The sequence below is a fragment of the Ammospiza caudacuta genome, chromosome 6 (genome assembly GCF_027887145.1).
Source record: "Ammospiza caudacuta isolate bAmmCau1 chromosome 6, bAmmCau1.pri, whole genome shotgun sequence".
In the NCBI taxonomy this organism is placed as follows: domain Eukaryota; kingdom Metazoa; phylum Chordata; class Aves; order Passeriformes; family Passerellidae; genus Ammospiza; species Ammospiza caudacuta.
Window position 1 is genome coordinate 55,638,694 of NC_080598.1, and position 20,469 is coordinate 55,659,162.

At 37.7% G+C, this 20,469-nt stretch overlaps 1 protein-coding gene across 4 annotated transcripts in view; it reads right to left on the reverse strand.

The window, feature by feature from the left end:
* The window catches only part of CDC42BPB (CDC42 binding protein kinase beta), a 91,025-nt gene that overhangs the window by 32,596 nt on the left and 37,960 nt on the right, over positions 1-20,469 (reverse strand). For all 4 annotated transcript variants that reach the window (XM_058807732.1, XM_058807731.1, XM_058807730.1 and 1 more), the window contains exons 3-12: positions 17,542-17,625; positions 13,867-13,962; positions 9,393-9,541; positions 7,366-7,459; positions 5,867-6,067; positions 4,755-5,003; positions 3,716-3,795; positions 2,586-2,752; positions 2,378-2,497; positions 412-545 (exon numbers count right to left, since the gene is read on the reverse strand). In XM_058807732.1, coding sequence (XP_058663715.1) covers positions 412-545; positions 2,378-2,497; positions 2,586-2,752; positions 3,716-3,795; positions 4,755-5,003; positions 5,867-6,067; positions 7,366-7,459; positions 9,393-9,541; positions 13,867-13,962; positions 17,542-17,625 — 1,374 coding nt within the window. The remainder of the gene's footprint in view (positions 1-411; positions 546-2,377; positions 2,498-2,585; positions 2,753-3,715; positions 3,796-4,754; positions 5,004-5,866; positions 6,068-7,365; positions 7,460-9,392; positions 9,542-13,866; positions 13,963-17,541; positions 17,626-20,469) is intronic.

A 20,469-nucleotide genomic window follows, 5' to 3' on the forward strand; every position in this document is an offset into this window, starting at 1 on the left:
CAGGGACACCAGCCAGGTGTCTGCTGGGGCTGTTTCCTCCCTCATCATCCCCTGAAAGATGAGGGAATAGAGGAGAATAATACTTGAGCTCCTGATCCCTTAACAAGTCATCCCAAGGCTCTGAAGTCTCTCTTGATTGCCTCAGACTTCTACTGAAACAGTTAAGAATAATTAAACAGCTTAATTAAAACCATTCTTTAGGTGTTTGTTTAATCTAGCAGAACACATTTGAAACAGTAAGCCCATCAACTTCCAAAAAATAAGAGTGTGATACTTTGGAAAGCTACTGTACTGCTGAACAGGTTCCCTAACATCTCTGCATCGTTTTAAAAAGCAGCATTTAAAACACTAAAATTGCAATCACAAAGTAACTGTTTTAGAACTACTTTACATAACCATTTTAAAAAGTACCTTATGAAGGTCCTCCTTTTCTTGTCTCAGTACTCTGCACTGCTTTTCTAGTCCTTTCAACTTGTGTATGGAGTCTTCATGCTCTTGTCGAAAAGCCACTGCATCTGCAAGCTGTGCTTCCAGTTTACTTATATCTGTAGATAAATACATATTAGAGGCAACTGGTCCCAAATTAACATCAATAACACAAGCCAATTACTCACGCAAATTGGCATCACTTTGCTTGGAAAATCAACTTCTTTCCTATGCCCACCATTTTAGACCATTTAAAATAACTTTGGGATATTGATACCTCAAAATAATTTTATTTTTCTCAGCCACAAAGATTGTGATCTCTAAAGGAAAAAGCCTTAGCACAAGGCTTTGTTTTGTTTTTGAGGAATGCAACTTCTAGCCCTAGAAAACCATAAAATAAACTTGAAATGTTTCAATTCCAGTTCTAATAATGTGTTTCCTAAATAGTTTTCCTTATGCAACAAAAAGGCAACAGTCATTACTGCATCCAGCAAGACAAGCAAAGACTATTTATTTTCTAGATAAGAACTAATGAATAGTTTGAGAAAGAAATACCATTCTGCACAAGGTAACCTGGAGACCTGACTGATCATACTCCTGGCAGCTTGTTCTCACTTTTATTTCAATGACAAAGAAACAAATTTCATTTGAAATTATTTGTTTTAAGTGCAAAACATCCAACACAGCCACCTTTATATACTCCTGCTCAGTCTTACCAATTCTAAGAAAATGAGCTGCCATTCTCTATTTGATTTTAATTATCACTTCTACTAAAGAAATATGTAAGAAATTTCACAGGGAATAACTGTGTCACTCAAGTTCCACTGGTATCTATGGCAGAACAGGAAAATGGACCTAAGTATTCAGGATCCCAAACACTGCTATAATGCTTGAAGTATTATTCCTTTCCTCACTTCAGAACAAACTTCTTCCCACACTATATGGACCAATGTCATTATTCTTTTTAAATAAGAACATATTGTTAGTATTTATATTTAACAGGACATCACTGGTAGAAGAACTAGATAAACCTGAACCTTTTGCAAAAGCAGAGCATTAATCTAACTATTGTGACTCAAACCTAATTTCAGAACACACAAAAATAGCTTTTTTTGGGAAGATAATCTGTGTAGAAGAACAGAGCTGATTTTTGCAGTGCAAAATACACCTACAAAAAGGGTATATTGTCAAATGAAATCAGGAAAGGATATTCTAAAAAAAATCAGCATCAGCAACTTAGCATCTGAACACACAATATACAGGCCTCTATAAAACTCAGGCAAGTCATTAGGATTCAAAACTACCATTTTGTTTATCACTGATTCCTACTCAAAAATTAGGTGCTAACAGGAGGTCTGCATGGATAAACTAATAGCATTGTCAAGCAACAGATTTTCAGTGATATGGGTGAGTCAGTCTTCCCTCAGGACAGATGCCAGTATTTGTTTTCCTGCAATGCTCAGTGCTTCCTAATTAATGCATCACCAAACACAGAAACACAAAGGGAGCAGAAGCTCAGAAATATTTAAATGTGAACTACTATTACACATCCCCCATCTACTCCTTTATGTTACTAAAGAGCAACCAGACTTCTGTCTCCTGTCTCTTGCACCTGCCTCCAAGTAAAAACCCTCCAACACAATACTCTCCCCAAATGGAGGAGTAAGAGAAGAGGATCTCCTGAAATTTTTAGGGAAATGGATATCACACAAAATATTTAATTAAATCCATCCACACAATTCATCACACTCTGAACTTCCCATGCTAGTATGTGTTATCAAGCCAAGCAAGTGGAAGAACTAGTTAAGCACTCATCTGGAAAAAACTGAAATGCCTCTTATTATTGAACAAGGCTTTAAAACACCCTTTGTTTTTTAAACAGCTGAAGAGCATTAATTCTACTTATTGCAAAATAAATTGCATTACTATAATTACCATGCCAGAGGCTTACCTGTTAATTTGTTCTTCAACCGTTCAATTTCTTCATTTAATTTTTTAATCTCCTTATCACGGCTTGTATTGGCTGTAACACACACTGGACCTTGGAGGTTCTGCACTGTCTCTGCAGATTCTTAAAATCCAAAAAGAAAGGAAAAAATTTTCAATAGAATATATTCCAATGAGCAGAACTAAGAGTCCAAACAAAAATGAACACTAACCTTGCAGTTTTCTGTTCAAATCCTGCTTTTCTTGCTCTAATTTCCGTATTTTCTTTTCATAGCCTTCTATTTGTGAAGTGTTCTTTAAGTCTCGCTGTACATCCATGTCTTTGGTTACAGTGTCAGACTGCAGCACACTCTTTAAAGTGCCTCTATCAGATAAAGAGCTGAAAAGAAATACATAAGTTAGGACATTTTAATAAATACTCACAGCGGTCTATAGCTGGGACATACTGGGATTCCACCAAATATGCACCTTAATTTACAAGTACAATTAGTGCAGTAATTGTTACTGTAGAGACAATTCTCAGGGTAAAGTCATTACTCCCAAGCTACTGTGCATGCTGCTGTAGAATTAAGATACCTGCATGCAGAACTTCAATGATGCAGGTATACCTTGACTTCACAAACTGCCTAAATGACTGAAAATGTTAACTCTCCCATGTCAAAGGTTACAGGTTCCTTGCAGAAATGGAAGCAGGTAAGTGTACCTGCACTGAGACAGCTGAGGAACAACCCCAAACGTTTAGTTTAAAGCATGGCAAAGATTTAAGTTAATGTTTCACATGATCTCACTGTGAAAAGAATGACATACATGTTTTGGATTCATGGGGTAACAAATCCCAGCAAAGAGAAATAAGGGAATAACAAACAGGTCAGAATACCCTAAGATCAGAGACAAGCATATGTTTGAGAGATCTCTGAACTCAGATAGAGGCCATTTCAAAGATATGCAAAGTGAGCCACTTTGTCCACGCTCAGAACCCTCTGTGTTAACTTGGTCTACCAGCAGGACAGTAGAGCAATGAGATAATCCTGAACAGTTCCTGTCCAGTGTGGACAAGACTTGCTCTCAGCCTCTCAATGAAGGAACTGCAGTTGACTCATCTAATCCCTTAACTTTCTTTCATTTCAAATATATAAAATATTAAATACAAAAGCACCTAATCTTGGCAAACAGGATCAAAATATGTTCAGACATTTGAAAAAAAAACAAACAAGGAATAAATGTTGGGCCACATGTATACCTATGTACATCACCCTTTCTATATATTTATAAAAATGAGAATTCCCAGGAATCAGCTGCCTTTGGGAAACAAGTTTATTTATAAAACATATCCTCTGCTTACCTGTCCGTTGTGTATGTAAACCCAACGAATGGCAAATGCAGCCCAGAAAAGCCTGTATGAGAACTTGGTGGCACCACTTCCTGCATGAAAACAATGTGCATGAAAACCCAAGAGAGAACACATACAGAGTGAAAGGCATTTCATTGAGCCTCAACAGCTAAAAGAGACAGCTAATGGAAAGATTTTTCTTAATACACCAACTGACAATTGGCAGTCATGCTCCACTGCCTCTGGACAAGCTTTATTTCAGATTAGGTCACCTAATAGAACAACTTGAATTTCGGAGCCTCTTGAACTGGCACTTGAAAGGGCAGCATTTCAACAAGTTCAAAGCACAATGCAGCCAGTAGAAGGAAATCCAAAATTTCAAGTTCCTAATTAAAAGTGACCTGGCACCAAAATGCATGCTGTTAGTCTTAGTGTTTTAGTTACTGTCAGACATGCAATCAAAAAACGTGCCAAAAGCTCCCGATTTCTTGAAATACAAACCGGTGAAAAAATTACCACAAAAGCTCTCTACTCCTCCTGAACCATTTGTAAACTACAAGAAACAGAAATGGAGGAGTGCAACACCAATGTTCCCTACTCCAAGAACCAGCTTCCTGCTTCTTAAATCAGTGGAGAAGTAGCAGGATAAGTCCTCTCACTTGGGCAGCTGTGCTTGCAAGCTACACAGAGAATATATGTGTATTTGTAAAGACAGATTTTTTTTTTTCACCTTTGCAAAAGCATAAATCCAAATACTAGCTCCCTGCTAAGGTAAACTGAAAGGGCAACTAAGAGGCTTTTTTCACTACCTAAACATGTTTTAACTTTGACCATGTAACAGTAATACAGTCTGGCAAATGCTACCACTTAAAAAAGCAGCTTATGATTTCTGATAACACAAAATGCCAAGAGATGAAAAACTTGAATTTTTCACATTTGGAGTGACTTATTTTTCATCTCTCTCTTTATTTTGAAGTAAGTTCTCACTACTACCTTACAGTGCAGCAAGGATGCATACTTCCATTAGTAATATCTAAAAGCAAAGACTCACTGGATTTCTTAGTACATCATCATCTACATCAAAGTTTGAGGTGTCAGAAGGACTGCTGACTTCTGGAATGTAAGGTGCTTCTAGGTTTCGGATGTTGTCCCAATTAAGTCCTTCAAAAAATGCATGAGATTTAAAATCCTCTATTCCATTTTGTCCCAGCCTACGCTCTCTGCTGCAGATAAGTCTCTGAATAAGATCTTTTGCTTCTTCAGATACATCTGTAACATGGGATGGAAACTGAAATCGTTCCTAGAAAACAAAACAAACACAAAGTTTTAGAGAAGGAACTAATTCCAAAACTTAAAATTGTAATTTCAAAAAAACTATTGAACTACACCAATAAAACGAAATTAATAGTCAAATATTGTTCTAGTTACAGCGAGCAATGACAGAGTACAATTCAATACATTCAATGACAGACTTTTTGTCTTAGATTGGATTTCAAGTATAATAAATAACTTTTCAATTTCTTTAAAAAATTATCTGTTTGATCTGTGATTACAATAACTCTGCTAGGAAAAGCAAATTTTTTTAACACACACCAGGATTTTTACACACTGCAATATATTAAAGATCATACAATAAAAGGAGACTGGTATTCTCAGTCAGAGGTCCACTGATCTCCTGGAGATTAAATTAATTTCAACTTTTAAAACCCCATGATGTTAGTCAGTTCTTTATGTTGTCATATTTAAGAATATATTTTTTAAATATATAGGTTAACTACCTGTATTTCTTACCAATATATAATTTGCATTTAGAAAATATTTATATTCATAAACAAGCATAAGATCTAAAGATTGTAATTACCACTAACAACTGAAATTACTCTAGACTGAAGAAATTGGAGTAGATTTTAATTTTGATTTGTGATGACTGCTTAGATTTTCCAACAAAAAAATCAGCATTTAGAGAAAAATTTCAATTTGTCAAAATTAAATTTCTGCAGTTCAGAGAAGCAAGATTCCTAAAACCTGAACCAGCAAACCTACACAACATCAATTTAAAACACTGTGAAAAAGCAAACAACTACCATAATTTCAATATCCTTAAGTAATAAGTTTCTCAGTAAACCTAAACTCAGAACACAAGAGATTTAATGCAGTTCTTACTTCATGATTCATAATCTTCCCATAGGTTTCCACCAGTGACTCTGCATAGAAGGGTGTTTCACCATAGAGCATTTCATACATGCAGACACCCAATGACCACCAGTCACACTCAGGCCCATATTTCCCCATTCCATCTTCCATTGCTTGCAGTATCTCAGGAGAGATGTAGTCAGGAGTACCCACTGCTACTGATGACTGTACCTTAAAAATAAGGCAAACATAATTCTCATAAGTTTCCAGTTTCTCTCAGCAACTGTTTTACTCAAACACTAATATTTCTGACAGAGACACCACAACATGGTTCTGGAAAAGGAAAAGATTCATAAATTCACAGCAACATAACAAAGGAGATAATAAGAAAGTAACAAAGACTGCAAAGATTAAGTTCCATTCTACTGCTACATAAAATTAGTTGATATGTTTTATTCTGAACAGAGCAGAAACCCAAAATAATCACAGTGAAATAATACTGAGAAAGCAGAAAGACAAAATATATTTTTCCTTTGTCTTGGTTTATATTTTCAAACTGCAATTGGCTGCCCAGAACTTGAAATGAAAAATGAGTAAGTAGGGAGATCAGGTCCTACCCCTGAATTTTACAGTTTCATTTGAAGATCATAGAACAAATTTTCTGGGTAAGTTTTATTATGTCAGAAATCAGTCAAATGTTTATTGCCTAATGTGCCACTGGATGTGCTAGAGGAATAAGGTGGAGAAATTACTCAGTGCACAAGTAGTAGGGAAGCCCTGACCATCAGGGCATACTAATCTCCAGGAATATGTTCTCAATTCTAATGGCTTTCACTTACATTTTTTATGGTAAAGCTTTGACAGACATTTTATGACTAAAGAACCTCAACAAGATGTGAGTTTGTGCCAAAACCAGTGAATGATGCCATACTTTGGCATGACTGGCACCCCTGGAAGTGCCCTAAATGAGGCAAAACAAACAAAACCTGTCACAAGCAATTCAGCTTTTTGAGGCAAATCCAATCTGCTGAACAAGATGGCCAATTACCATCATGTTGCTGTTCCATTTGTCAAAGGCGTACAAAACAAACTGCTTATTAATTGTAGAATCAAGACAATCATTTAGGTTGGAAAAGATCTTCAAGATCATTATGCCCAGCTGTTAACTGAGCACTGCCAAGTCCACCTAAATTGTGTGGCCCAAGTACCACATCCACATCTTTTTGATATCTACAGGGATGGTGACTCACTCTACCCCTTTGGACTCAAATGGCCATTAGAAGAAAGAGTGAAAACCAGAAAAACATAGCAAAGGGTAATTTGAAAAGTTAGCAGCCTGTAAAATAAGGAAATTAAAGATTTCAAAAACTCATTTAAGTATGTTGAGTTATACTGCCCCCTCTATTTTTAGTGTGTCAGAAAGTTCACAATCTATCACATCCCTGATCATGTCTAATCTCTTTAAAACCCACAACTCACTCAGAAGGTCCCACTATCAGCAACCCAAATAAATGTAGCTTCATACATACTGTGCCATCTTCACTCATTTTCAGACAGGACCCAAAGTCTGCCAGTCGTATGTGGCCGTTCATGTCCAAAAGAACATTATCAGGCTTTATGTCCCTGTTATAACAGACAGAAGTGAAAGGATTTAAACATACAGTATTAGCTCTGCTTGTAGAGATTAATCTTGCATCAAAATAACATAGAATCTTACCCAATGATGTAAACTCTTTTTGGTACTGTTTATGACTCCCTCCCCCTGTCCAACCTTAAAGCCACCAGTTTGGTTGCACCATAAAATCTGCATTTCTTTTCAAATGTGAAGTACCAAATGCTACTACATGTGTTGAAAAACTTAAAAACTCCACAACACCTTCAGTTTCATCTTTAAGAAGGAGACTAGAATTACTAGGAGTAAACAAAAACAAGGTGCTCTAATACACCTTGCTACACAGATGTGGAAGCAGTTTTAAGGTGCTGAATTCCAGTTTCACACTTGACATTTATGAGAAAAATCGTGACAGATTTAACAAAGGGCCCTCATATGTGTAAAAAGCCTGCCAACTTGATACATTTTTCCAACATAAACTTGAATTAACCTTTTTTAACCAAAGGCTAATGCTCTGAAATTAATTACTGAAATGTCACTAATACCACTGCTCATTAGCAGTATTAATACAAAATAATAAATGCTAATCTATGCCTGTCTACATGAATTTAAATGTTAAATCTGTATTTACTAGTCATAATACATAAAAATATGTGCTGAGAAAATTGGACTATGTCACTGTGCTTCCCCAAAAAACAATTAGTTATTCTGCATTGTTAAACTTATTCCATACATTTCAGTTCCAGATATTGTCAACATTCCACAACCACAAGTCAAGCTCAGCAGTTGCAGGGGACTATAAAAACTAATATACAACTATAGACTGATTTGTTTGTTTTTTAAAGAACAGTGCTCACGGTGGCACTTGCAGCAGGAGCCAATCTCTGCTTGGCATGCAGCTCTCACTTGCCTCAGGGACCAGCAGTGCTGCTCAGAAAGGCTTAATGCCTCCTCTCTGAGCTCCACTGTCTCCTATCTGCAGCTAACAGGTCATAAAAGCCCTTAAAGGGTCCTTGAAACCCTCTCCAGAGCAATCATGCCTCCTCCTCATCCATTCCAGTTGCCAAGCAGTAATTTCTTGGGCACTGGCACACGTCCTGTTCAAGGCACGTGTTTTGGCCACAGAGCCACACACTGCTATGCCACAACAGACCTGCATTCAGCCCTGTGAAAGATGTAGCTGCTCAGTAATTTCCTTGGAAATTGGTGCAATGGTGCCTCTGGTGAACTTCTCTGAGGCTGTAACATTTTTAAATCCCCAAATATTGTACAGATTCACTCGTAAGAGTTTTAGAGAGTTTAAACATCTTTTCAATTTTTAAAACAGCAATCAAAATGCAAACAGAAGAGTTCAAAGCATTATAACTGAGAATCCCTGATGCTTTTTGAACTTTAACTGTACAGCTACTACCAACCACAATCTAAGCTTACTTGATGGTAGCCACTGATTCAGAATACACATCTTGTGTGCAAAAACAATTAGACCAGCACATGCCCCCTGATTAGAAAACCTGTTTGAGGATGATCTCAGGTAAGTAGATGCATTGATGTTATCATGGGCTTACTGTGCATAAATTTTGCAGGATGTCTGAACCTCTGTAGAAAGTTCAAACCATTTCAAACTGCTTCAAACTTCTAGGTTTCTTGGACAAAGGCAGATAAATATTTATTAAGTGAATTGAGAATAAGTCAAGAGCCTTGATTAAAAATAGAACAGACTTTAAAAGGTTAGTCAGATAAATGTCACTGCTTCTGATACCAATCCATCAAAACTTGATATTTAAAATAAAGTAACTTATACAGCTATTACACAGCATAAAGTAAACATGTATCTATAGTAGTTTGCCTTTGGCTACTGTGCGCATTTGTATACATAGCAGTAAATTTGGGATTAACTTCAAATAACTGTACCTCTATATTTTGCCAAATGAGAAGGTATTTTACCTGTGCACATAATGCAGCTCATGTATGGAATGTATAGCAAGCACCATTTCACCAATGTAGAACCTAGCCATATCTTCAGGGAGCTTGTCTTCAAATTTACTGAGAAGTGTCAGCAAGTCACCACCAACATAGTAGTCCATCACTAGATACTGAAAATAGAGAAATAAAGCCATCAAGTACTGAGAGACAGCTGGCAAGAAAAAAAAAAATTAAAGTTAATCAGTTAACCCCTGAAAAAAACCCTTTCACTACTTTTTTCTGTGCCTGTGGAAAGCAGTCAAAATTGGTGGTTTCTGTTTTACTTTTATTTACTTAGTATAAAAATGTATCATATTCCTTTATTAATCACAGTAAGAAAGGCACACCAGCATTTAGTTCTTATGATAAAAAAAACGCAAACAAAATATGACAACAACAAAGAAGTAAATCAGGATGAGTTTATTTCTGTATTAACTAGTATCACAAAGAAAATGATCTAATATCACCAAAACTGAGGTATGTTATTGACTCTTAAATGGAAAATTGCCAGAGGATGATGAAAGAAAAAACAAATATAGTTAAAATCAATATTTGATGCAGCTTAGTCTAAAATATACATTTTATTACTTTTTTAGCTATGGTACCATTTCAATACTACTCATTGCTCCTGAAGTGGCACTTATCACATCAACATCTTCAAATACTCATCTTGGCACATTCCACACCATGGATGCATAACACAGCTGGCAGGAGTCTGATGACACTGTACATTACTATACTACACATGGATGCCCATAACCAGCCAAAAGCACTGTCAAGCCAGAGGCATTAAAAGTGGGAAATTTAACAGTCAAACATTGGTGTTCTTTTGAATGTATTTCAGAGAAAAAGCAAACAGCCTCCTAGGCCAATCAGGCACCATCCCATCCATGGAAAGGACCAATACTGACAGGGTGACATGAAAGAAAAGGACTCAGGCATGCTATTTGCTTCTCATACCACAAAACAAGGATTATGTTTGAGGTATTTCTTAGCAACATCCACCTAAGTCCAGACCATCACTTCAAGTATAATGACTTCATCCAGTACTACCAGTCTTGAGCCATTTTGTTCCATGCTTCCCAAGATGATTTGATATGTGGTTTTAAGACTAACTTGGCTTATTCTGGAATTAAGTTTTCAAAGTCATCATCTTTCTCCTCAAAGTAAAGTGACCTAGAATCCACTGTTCTTGCCACAGATTCATCTTCCATGAGGGAAACAAATTAAAGAAGATAGAAATGCAAAGAACATGAAGTGCAACACTAGTCATTTCCTCACTATCTTCTGGATTAAAAGAGCGATTCCAAATGCCACAAGTTTTGATATTTTTCTCTATTTTACTCAAATTACTGCTTAATCTGATAAGCAAATTGCATCATTTATGTTGAAATCAATCTGTGGGTATTGCTCCAAGGAACTTTAAACATGTACTGAGCACTGTACACACTCAACACTTATGTTTGAAAACAAATTGCTACAGACAGAAACCATCAGTCTTCTACAAGGGGTATTATCTTGAAGTATTTTCTCTCAAATTCAAGGCAAAGAGGCTTTATAGAACCTTCTGTGGAAAGTGAAATATCTTCTCTGTCAGAGACAGGGTAATGCACTTCTGTCAGCTCCCAAAGCATTTATAACTCAGCAAGAACTCAGGTGACCCATGAAGGAAGGCACTTGGATCACAGAAAGATGGTGACATCTCGTCTTTGAGGAAGCAGAACTTTATTAATCTTTCAATTCAAAATTATCTGCTTGCCAGGAGGTGCTTCTCCCTTCTTTATGGGGTTAAAATAAAAGCTGTTCTGATGCTGAAATCTCACAGTAGTGAATTTCTTCCAGGGAAGTGACTACATTGAACTGTGAGAGTAGTTAGGAATCAAAGGAAAAAAGGATGTCAAAATACTCTCATGAGTACCCAGTACCTTTGAGAGGCTGACAGCAGGGAAATACACATATGTCCTTTTTCATGAATGGGACTGGGAAAGAAAATTAAGAGATCTGAATCTGGAAGAGATGGAGAACTTCAAGTTCCATGCAACTTCTCAATATTCATGGACTATGTTTCACTTACATCATATCTGTTTCAGCCAAATCACCAAAGGCTGATTTAACCCATCTTCACATAGTCTGTGTTTCTTATGAAAGCTTTTTAGGAAGCAGAAAAAAGTTATGCAGCATTTCTATGTAATGTCACTTAAGAATTGGCTGTTTAGAAAACACTAATGCATGATGCATTAACTTGAAAGGTTTTAAAACCACAAGAGCAGAACCAGAAAATGAACTCCAGAACATATGTATTTCATAGAACTTTGTATTTCTTGCTTAAATAGAATATTTGCATTATCAAATGCTCAGTTAATACTAAAAGCAGAGAACAAAACTTACTACTTTTAGACTCTCCAAAGGCAGGTACTACTTTTCTATGTCAGTATCTTACTTTTTCTTTGTCTCATTCTGAACCCTTTATCATGCAGCCAGAGGAGGCAGAGCACTAACTGGGAGAAGACACAAGGCTCTCCCTCTGCTCAGGGTTAGCTTATGTGGTTTTGCATTTAAGAATCATTAGATATAATGCACAGACACCACTGGGAGAAAATACTGGAACCTAGAGATTTCTCTAGATTTCTCTAGAGGACCAGGTTGGAAAACCAAGCTCTGTTGTCTGTTCTTGTTTTGTTCTCAGCTTTGTATTCCATTCTGCAAGGACCATGGATGAAGAGCACAGCTAAAAAGTAAACTAAATCTGCGCAGGCTCTGTAACAAGGCAGCACTCTCCATGATGAAGAAAAATGTAGCTATAAACTTCTTCAAGCTCCAAAGAGAATTGAACAGAGATCTCTTAGCCCCTGGACAAGCACTACATGGTACAGAAGAGAACCTTCTGTCCAGCTTTTTGGATTAATTGATTTCCTGATGTGTTTCACCTTTTCTTCATGCATCATTTACAACGGTGACTGAGATGCAGATCCACTCCATCTGTGAGCACAGACACTTCCAGGAGATGGTTTCTGAGTAACAGACCAAATTGGAAGGCAGCACCTCAGCACATGCAGGAGCAGACCTCAGGCAGGCTGGGAATCTGCTGACTTTGGCTGCCAGGCAGAACTGTTGCCTTCTTAGATACTGGATCTTAAATTAGATGTCTACATTCTGCTGTCAAGTGAACTTCAATATCTAAACACCTCTGGGAACTTTGGGAAAAGATTCCCCCTCTGTGCTGTCTTTGCTCTTGCTTGTTATCTCACACAGCTAACAATTTTTCCTTAGGTAGCTCATTCCTACAAGCTACTTGGAAATACAGAACAGAATGTTTTTATGCAAGTCTGAAGGTTGCTTCTGTGGGAATTTGAAGCTACAAGCTGATGTGAAATCATGAGGCAGTGCTAGAGACAACTAAACTGCCAGAGATTGAGAATCTGCACCTATCACAAACCATTCAATGGAAATAGCCTGTAAAGGAGGGCCTAAGATGTGGCTGCTTATTTTCCTCCTATGTGCTAGTTATTCTAAAAATACTCCAAACATGACAAAATAATGTGTTTTGTCTCAGCATCTGTGGAAATGTTTGAGCATTTACTAACTCTTGCTTAGTTCTTGAACTCTTTGGCAGCCTTTTATAAATACATTTTTTCTAATTTATATTCATGACTTGCTACCATGCTACTAAAGTGTGTAGAAGGTGAAAACTTTCCCACTACAGCTATGTCAGATGTTACAGAAACAGTAGATTTGCAAACCCAGCCTGAAGCAGCCACAGGGAAGCTGTATGGTTCAGTCTATTGCAGAATATTGGGGCTTTACAGACTTTGCTCCTAACCAGGACTCTGCTGTATTCTGTGACTGAAGCAAACAGGTTTGTATGTCACAGTTGTAGTAACCAATCATAAACAAATGTCATGGGAGTAGAGATTTTCTTTTCAAGTGTTTGCTAAAGTCTCTCAAATTATTGAGATGACCAATCTGCTGATTTAAAGACATATTTTATAGAAATACTTTCAAGAAATAGGCTATGTTTTCCCCTAAGGATTTTAAAATACCAAACTTGTAAATTACTTTTGCCAGTTTAAAACAAAATCTTGCTTTAAAAGATATCATTAAAGTTTAAAATAAAGTATTTCTTACTTTCACAGAGTTAACACATCTCAGATTACTTAACTACAACCTTATCAAAAATACTAAATTTGAACATGGTATTTTTTTATGCAAAGAGAGATTAGTTAATTTAAGATGCTTAACTAAATCTCTATATACTACAGTCCTTCACAACTTTCTCACTCTCCTGGAGTTAAAGTCAGTCCTTTTGAAGTTTTGCTTCAAGGAGAAAACAAGAATGTTGAAACACTGCTGTGAGGCATGAGGCGGATGGATTTAATACACTAATATTTTTTAAATATACCAAAAATAAAATTCTTTCACAACCCAGAGCTTTTATTTACTGATGAATCAAACATACCAAATAGTTCTCATCTTGAAAGGCATAGTGCAATGTAGTAATCCACTGACAATCTCCATTCACCAAGACATTTCTCTCCTCTCGGAAGCAAGCTGTCTAAAGGAAGAGAGGGGGAGAAAAGCCATTGTCAACATCAACAAGTAGTTTTCACAGGATGAATATATATGGATGTTTTATGGGATTATTTCAAATTACTGAACAGAGGTCTCTATTCATGGGGATTCAGTCTACACAAGTGACATGCCAGGGAATCTCTGCAGGTTTTAGTCAGGCATTCAGTCACTCTAATCCCGGCTGCGACTTTAAAAAACAAAACCAAACCAAACCAAAAAACCCCAAATCAAATTAACCTCCCCCCCACCTCCCCTCCCCCCAACAAATCCCAAAAAACTCCACACCAACACACAACACTCCCCAACACCAAAACGCCCACAAGCCAATGCAAGTAAAAGCTAAATCTTTGTTTTACAAAACATTTTTAAAAGTCAGAAAATAACCTGTCACTACCATCTGTAGCAGAAGGATAATGGCTCTAGGAAATTAAGTCTGATTCTTCTGATAAAGACTCTTACGAAAACAGTGTAATGTATACTTTTTTTACAGTACAGTCCCAGTTCCAGACACTGCTAATACACTATGGGAAATAAGCAGATTTTACTATTACTGTCTTATCTTTGTCCAGTATAATATATTTTTATTTTCAATAATCCTTCCCCAACTTCAAACAGCACACTGCAACACTTCATAGAAGCAAGCTCTGTGTAACAGGTTTTCTCAGCATCTTTACATAAAACCAACTTTCATAAACTTCAAGAGAGTTCTCCCCAATAAAAATATATTAATGTTTTTATTGGATCAGAACTATCATGAAACAGACCTTGGGACTCTTCTACTACTCTCAATCCAGAGAGGCATTATCAGGATATTTGACAGCTACAGATTGAGGTGTTTGTGTTCTAGAAAAGAACTAATTTTTTTTTTTGTCATTGCCACTTCTTCAGATGTCTTAGAACATGTATTATGGAAATGTGCCTGGGAAGCCCAAGCCTTACCATATACTGACTGCACCTTACAAATGGATCTTCAACTATTTTCCCCTCAAAGGAAGCCAAATTCAATCTAGAATTTTACTGAAGAAGACCATGCTGTGGTCGCATTGTAAATTAGTAATCACTGGTGCAAAGAGAAGTAAATTGTAATTAAATGCCACCTGAGTGGTTTAACGGTTTATGAATTGAAGGCCAAAGCAGCGCTCTGCAAAAAAGGCTGGCAGCTCCAGCAGCTCCAAGTAATCCTATCCCCTTCCTACAGCAGCAGAGCATTGCACTTCTCAGCTCTCCTGGCACCACAACGTGAGGAGGCTGCCAACACACAGAACTAGTTTGTTTATTTTTGAAGACATCAGTCCCTTGATCCAGTTCACTGTGCAACCTCAAACAGCGAGGGAATGTTATGAACACTGAAAACCCAGTAATGCTGCTGAACACTGCATCTTGAATTCAGAGCATAAAATTCTCCTCCTCTGCTTACACCAGCTTAAAAGGCCTTGAGACGTGACTTGAAAAAGCATGACAGGCTACCTAATCAGCCAGTCAGGACTTATTTGGAACTGTCAACAGTAATACACTAATGACTTTGTATTTTGCTGTGAGAACAACGAATACAAATGGTCCTTATCAACATAAATGGCATGCCTATTTTTGCTTCTATCCCATTGATGGATGTCAGGTGATATTCTCTAACCTTTCTTTTATTTTAGTGGCTTCCAACTATATAGGGTTTTTTTCTTGCAGCTAGTACATGAATAAGCAGTATTTTGCTAACTTCTTGCTATGTTTTATGTCATCACAACAAATATAAACCAGTGAAACAACATGCTTCTTAACCCACTCATAATAATAATGATAATATTTTTATATAATAATAGGTGAGGTGGGTTAATAAAATACTTAAACATCTGCTTTTTCAGTGGAACTCTCCATTTAAGACACTACTGTATTCTTGCAGGCTTCATTTTAAAAACTAACAGGTTTTACCACATTTGGGAAATTTTTAACACCCAGATGTTGCATGAACTTGATATGCAGGTTATAACATCCTGCTTATCCAGAAAAGCCAAATCAAGCAAGCAAACTGATCAGGAAAAAACAAAGTGTCCTGTAGAGAAGACAGCTCCTTTAATGTCGTTTGTAGATGGGGAAAATCAGCAGACAGAAACTTTTTTTTTGATTGTTACTTTTCTTAAGTTTGTCTTGGGAAAACTATTGCTCATTATACATCCTTCATGCCTGCCTGAGAGGATAAGACGAGTTAGTTGCATGATTAGAACACAATTTGTAAACAGCTGTCTTCTCTACATGCAAAAGCTGCATCTACTTAGGCCACTTAGTGAAATCACTTTAAAAATGACTGAAGTAAGGCAGCATAGCTGTATTTCCATTGGAGTCTGGGAGACCCCTGCAAATATTTGTGTTTAAAACAATTCTATACTGAACAATGAATTAACACAGCTGAAATCTGCATAGAAAGGGCACCAAATTTCCCTCCTCCAGGGAAAGGCTTAATGCAGAACTGCTGATGCAGCACAGCCCAGGGTGAGAAATCTCCTGACAGCTCAAAGGAGAGCCGGGTGGCAGCGGCTGCTGCCGCCTCTAAAGAAGGGCATGGACGGATGGATGGACAGACTGTGACTAAATCAGGCAAAGGCAGTGGTGAAGAGGGGCTTAACAAGAGGGAGGAGATTTTGTCACAGGAAAAGGCCTGGCACTGACTCACTGAAAGGAAGGGAGGAACTAGGAAGGGCAGGGTGGGGGGAGGAGGTGTCAGGAAGGGGACAGAAGAATGGGACAGGGAAGGGTCAGCAAGCTCAGACCTCAGCAAAGCCACTATTCCTTGCCCTTTAACAGAACTGCAGCCAGTCCTGATGCAATACACGTTTTATCTTCAAATCTATTGCTCATTTATCTGCTAACTTACATAATATTATGTATGTGCCATAAGGTTTTCCTCTACCATGGAGGAGTATGTATCCTAGAAATACCTATCCTAGAAATCTGCTTCCCACTGTGTATTCTTAATATTCTTTTCCTGATGTGTGAAGTACCCATTTGCATTTACATTTACAGAATTTGTTGTGACAGTGTACACCTCCTTTCGCCAAAACACCCCTTCTTAAACAGATTTACCTTCTTAACACATTTTGTTTTACAATCTGAATCTGATCCCAAAATATTTAGTTATAGTTTTACTAGCTATATAAATCCTGTTACATACTGTAGGATGCAAAGCTCCTTAATGGATGTTTCTGAATGAGGAGAAGAAAGACCTTTTTCATAACATTTTTGTATACAGCTGTGAATGTCATAGTAGCACCAATCTCAGCTTTCATGTAGTCTTTAACTTGCCTTTACTGTAAACAAAAATCTGGCCAATAAATTCAGGGTAAGAACTAGGGCAGACTGTCTGGTAAATGAATACACAGTAATGCTGAGAACAACAGATGCCTGGAAGGGACTGTCAGACTTGATTGCATTAAAACAGCTTAAGGGAAAAAAAAGAGAAAAGAACGAAGCTCCTATGCTCATGAAATAATTCTTCCTAATCTGGAAGAGTTTCAATGTAATCTTCCTAATGTAATTTTACAAATTCTCTGTGTTAAAAAACAGTATTACTTACCTCTGCCCTTTTAAGCATTTCCCATTTATTTAGGATTTTCATTGCATAAATGCGCTCTGTACACTTCATTTTAACAACTGCAACCTGAAAAATTAAGATATCTTTAACAGGAACATGGTCAGAAAAACACAATATTTAAAGAGATCAATACTCACACAAAAGCATGGTCAGAGAAATACAGTTTTCAAACAGTTTAATTTCACAAATCCATAAAATAAGTTACTAAGGAGTATTCAGTGATCAACTGCCACATTGATGAACTGCAGTCTGAGTCTTGGCTCCTTCTGTATTCCCCCAACATTACTACTATGTGCTTGATGCACCCTGTGTGGTCAAGAGCTCATGATGAAGTACATGGGGGATGATACAGGAGGAGCATGAAGCTTTTCATATGAAGATGTGCAGTAAAGCTGCATTGTTTCCCAAGAACAAGTGGGGCTTGTAGTCATGCCTGCAGCCAGTGGGGCAACATTTAAAAGGGCAGCCTGAGAAAACAAGAAAGGCTGCTGTCAATAGAAATACACTACGTTTGACTAATTTGTTTTCACATTTCAGGTCTCAGAAACTTGAAAGATATTTACAAATTAGCATGCTTTTGTGTACCTTATGCAGATATTTTAAAAGAAAAAAATATTCATTTATTTATTCACCATTTTGCTTACAGCATTTTACTATGCATGCTGTGTATTAGACTTGCTTACACTGATCTATTATGAACAGTAGCTCTGCACACAGCTGTAAATGGAAGAAACAAACAAGAATACAAAAACTTCAAGGCTTAGGAATGCAAAGACTTTATTTTGACCAAGAAAATGTACTGTCATTGACCAAAGTCAATGTATTCTCAAAAACCAAAACTAATTCTTCTTGTGGTAATGCCATAATTTCCACAAAGTTCTTCCAGTTGGCAAATAGAAAAACAGGCATCATGACTAACACAGCAACATTTTCACAGGACTATACATGGACTGCTTGAATATTTCTACTGCTATTTCTACTGCTCCTCAGCTCATCTCTGTTTCAGAAGCAGAAAACCAACCAGCTTTCATTGCTTTCAACAGAGCTCTGAATAGCTGTGTGAAAAGGAATGACATCACCTTGCCTCTTCTGTTGTTTAAAAACTCTTATCTAGAAAGGATTCAGCTACAGCAGCTTTAAGAAGCTGCTGACTATAAAAAAAGGTTGGAATAGTGCATCAAGCAAGAGCAACATCATAAAAAGTCTTAAGTCTTGAGGAGGGAAGAGGGAAATGTAGTATCACCCTGCACCTTACCAGTAAAGCAGTTCCAAATGAGGGGCAGGGAAACTACTGCTTCTCCAGTAACACAAGAACAGGAAATTCACATTCACACAGACACCTCAGCCTGCAGGTACATAGCTCAGCCCTTCACCCCTCAGAAAGTGAAGCTCCACTCAGCAGGTCACAATAGTGGGTGACAGCACCTTGTACACACCTGCACAGCCATGTAACAGACACACAGCTCTGAAAAAAGGTACCCACTGCAGGAAAGACAGGGGAATCTGGCCCTGGACACAGCTGGAAAAGGCACAGCACTAAGAAGCAGCTTCTCTAAGTGAATAGAATATCCAGAGCTACATTACAATCCCAGTGTCTCCTGGCCTACACCTCCCACTGCTCCTGCTGTGGGGGAAGGATGAGCAAGACGAGAAAGTCTCAAACCAAACATACAAGGTTCCTTGGCAAGTATGAAACTGCTCAACTGACCTTCTATAATGGCCTTAAATGTAAACAGCCTTTCTCCACTTTTCATCACACTTAAAAGTCATTGTAAAAACCTCTCTCCATACACTTAATTGGGTCATTACCCCGATCCAGCTGAAGGCACACTGTAAGTTAAACAGCGCATTAAAAGCTTTGAGAAGCTGCAAGATGCTGACATTACCCACTACACTTTTTAAACTGTTCCAGAGAGAACACGGTGACTCAGGAAACGGCCACACCTCCAGTGCAGGGCCAGGGACAGAGCAGCACCAAGGTGACCTGCTGCAGAGGAGAGGTTACCTGCTGCAGAGGAATGAACCAACGCCCGCAGCAGATGCAATTTGCAAGCGCAGCTCTGTGAGCCCCGGCGTAGCAACACTCAAGTTTTGTAACACCGCAGCACCAGAAACGCTCAGCCATTTGAGTACAAACACAGTGCACAAATCAGAACCCAGATAGGCATCCACTGCACTTCATCTGAGGCCATCACTGTCCAAAGGCATTGCAGGATATCACAAGTTTGGAACATGCTCAAGTGCTGAGGAGCGATGGAAGCCTGGCATCACAGAGGGCAGGCACAGCTGAGGAGCTGTGCAAATGTTAGAACAAAGTGGCAAATGAAACAGGCCTGGAAAAAGAAGAAAGGAAAAGAAGAAAGGATGCCAAATCTGTAGGACTTATTTAGCAATTCCCCAGTCACTAACTATATTAGTGCTATTTATTTTCAACTGAAAAGACTGCTTTAAAAAGACCAATTTAAACTTTCTGGAGGAAGATAATTGTCTTCTGTGGAAGAGAAAGTATAGTTCATAAAAAGAAAGCTGACTCATATTTTCACATTAAGCGGTTATCAAGTTATGGCACCAGTAAACACACTGCTGCTTTAATTGTAAGGGTGACAGTGGGACAGCTTCTCATGTCAGCAGAAAAATTCATTGAACCACACAGCAAATTAGGTAATTCCCCATGAATTTTATCTCTGGAAAGAAATCTTAGGACTGCTGAAGATATCTCAAAGAACTGACAGAATTTTTGCCTGATTAGACCTGACTCCTCAACCAATTCAAATAATTAGGATTTTTTTAAAAGAAAACAAACAGAAAAGCATAACCCAAACTTCATTGATATTCGAACTGAAACAGAGAAGCACAAATAAAATAATGCCCTGATAAATTCGGTGCTATTATAAGGAAGAATACTGTTAC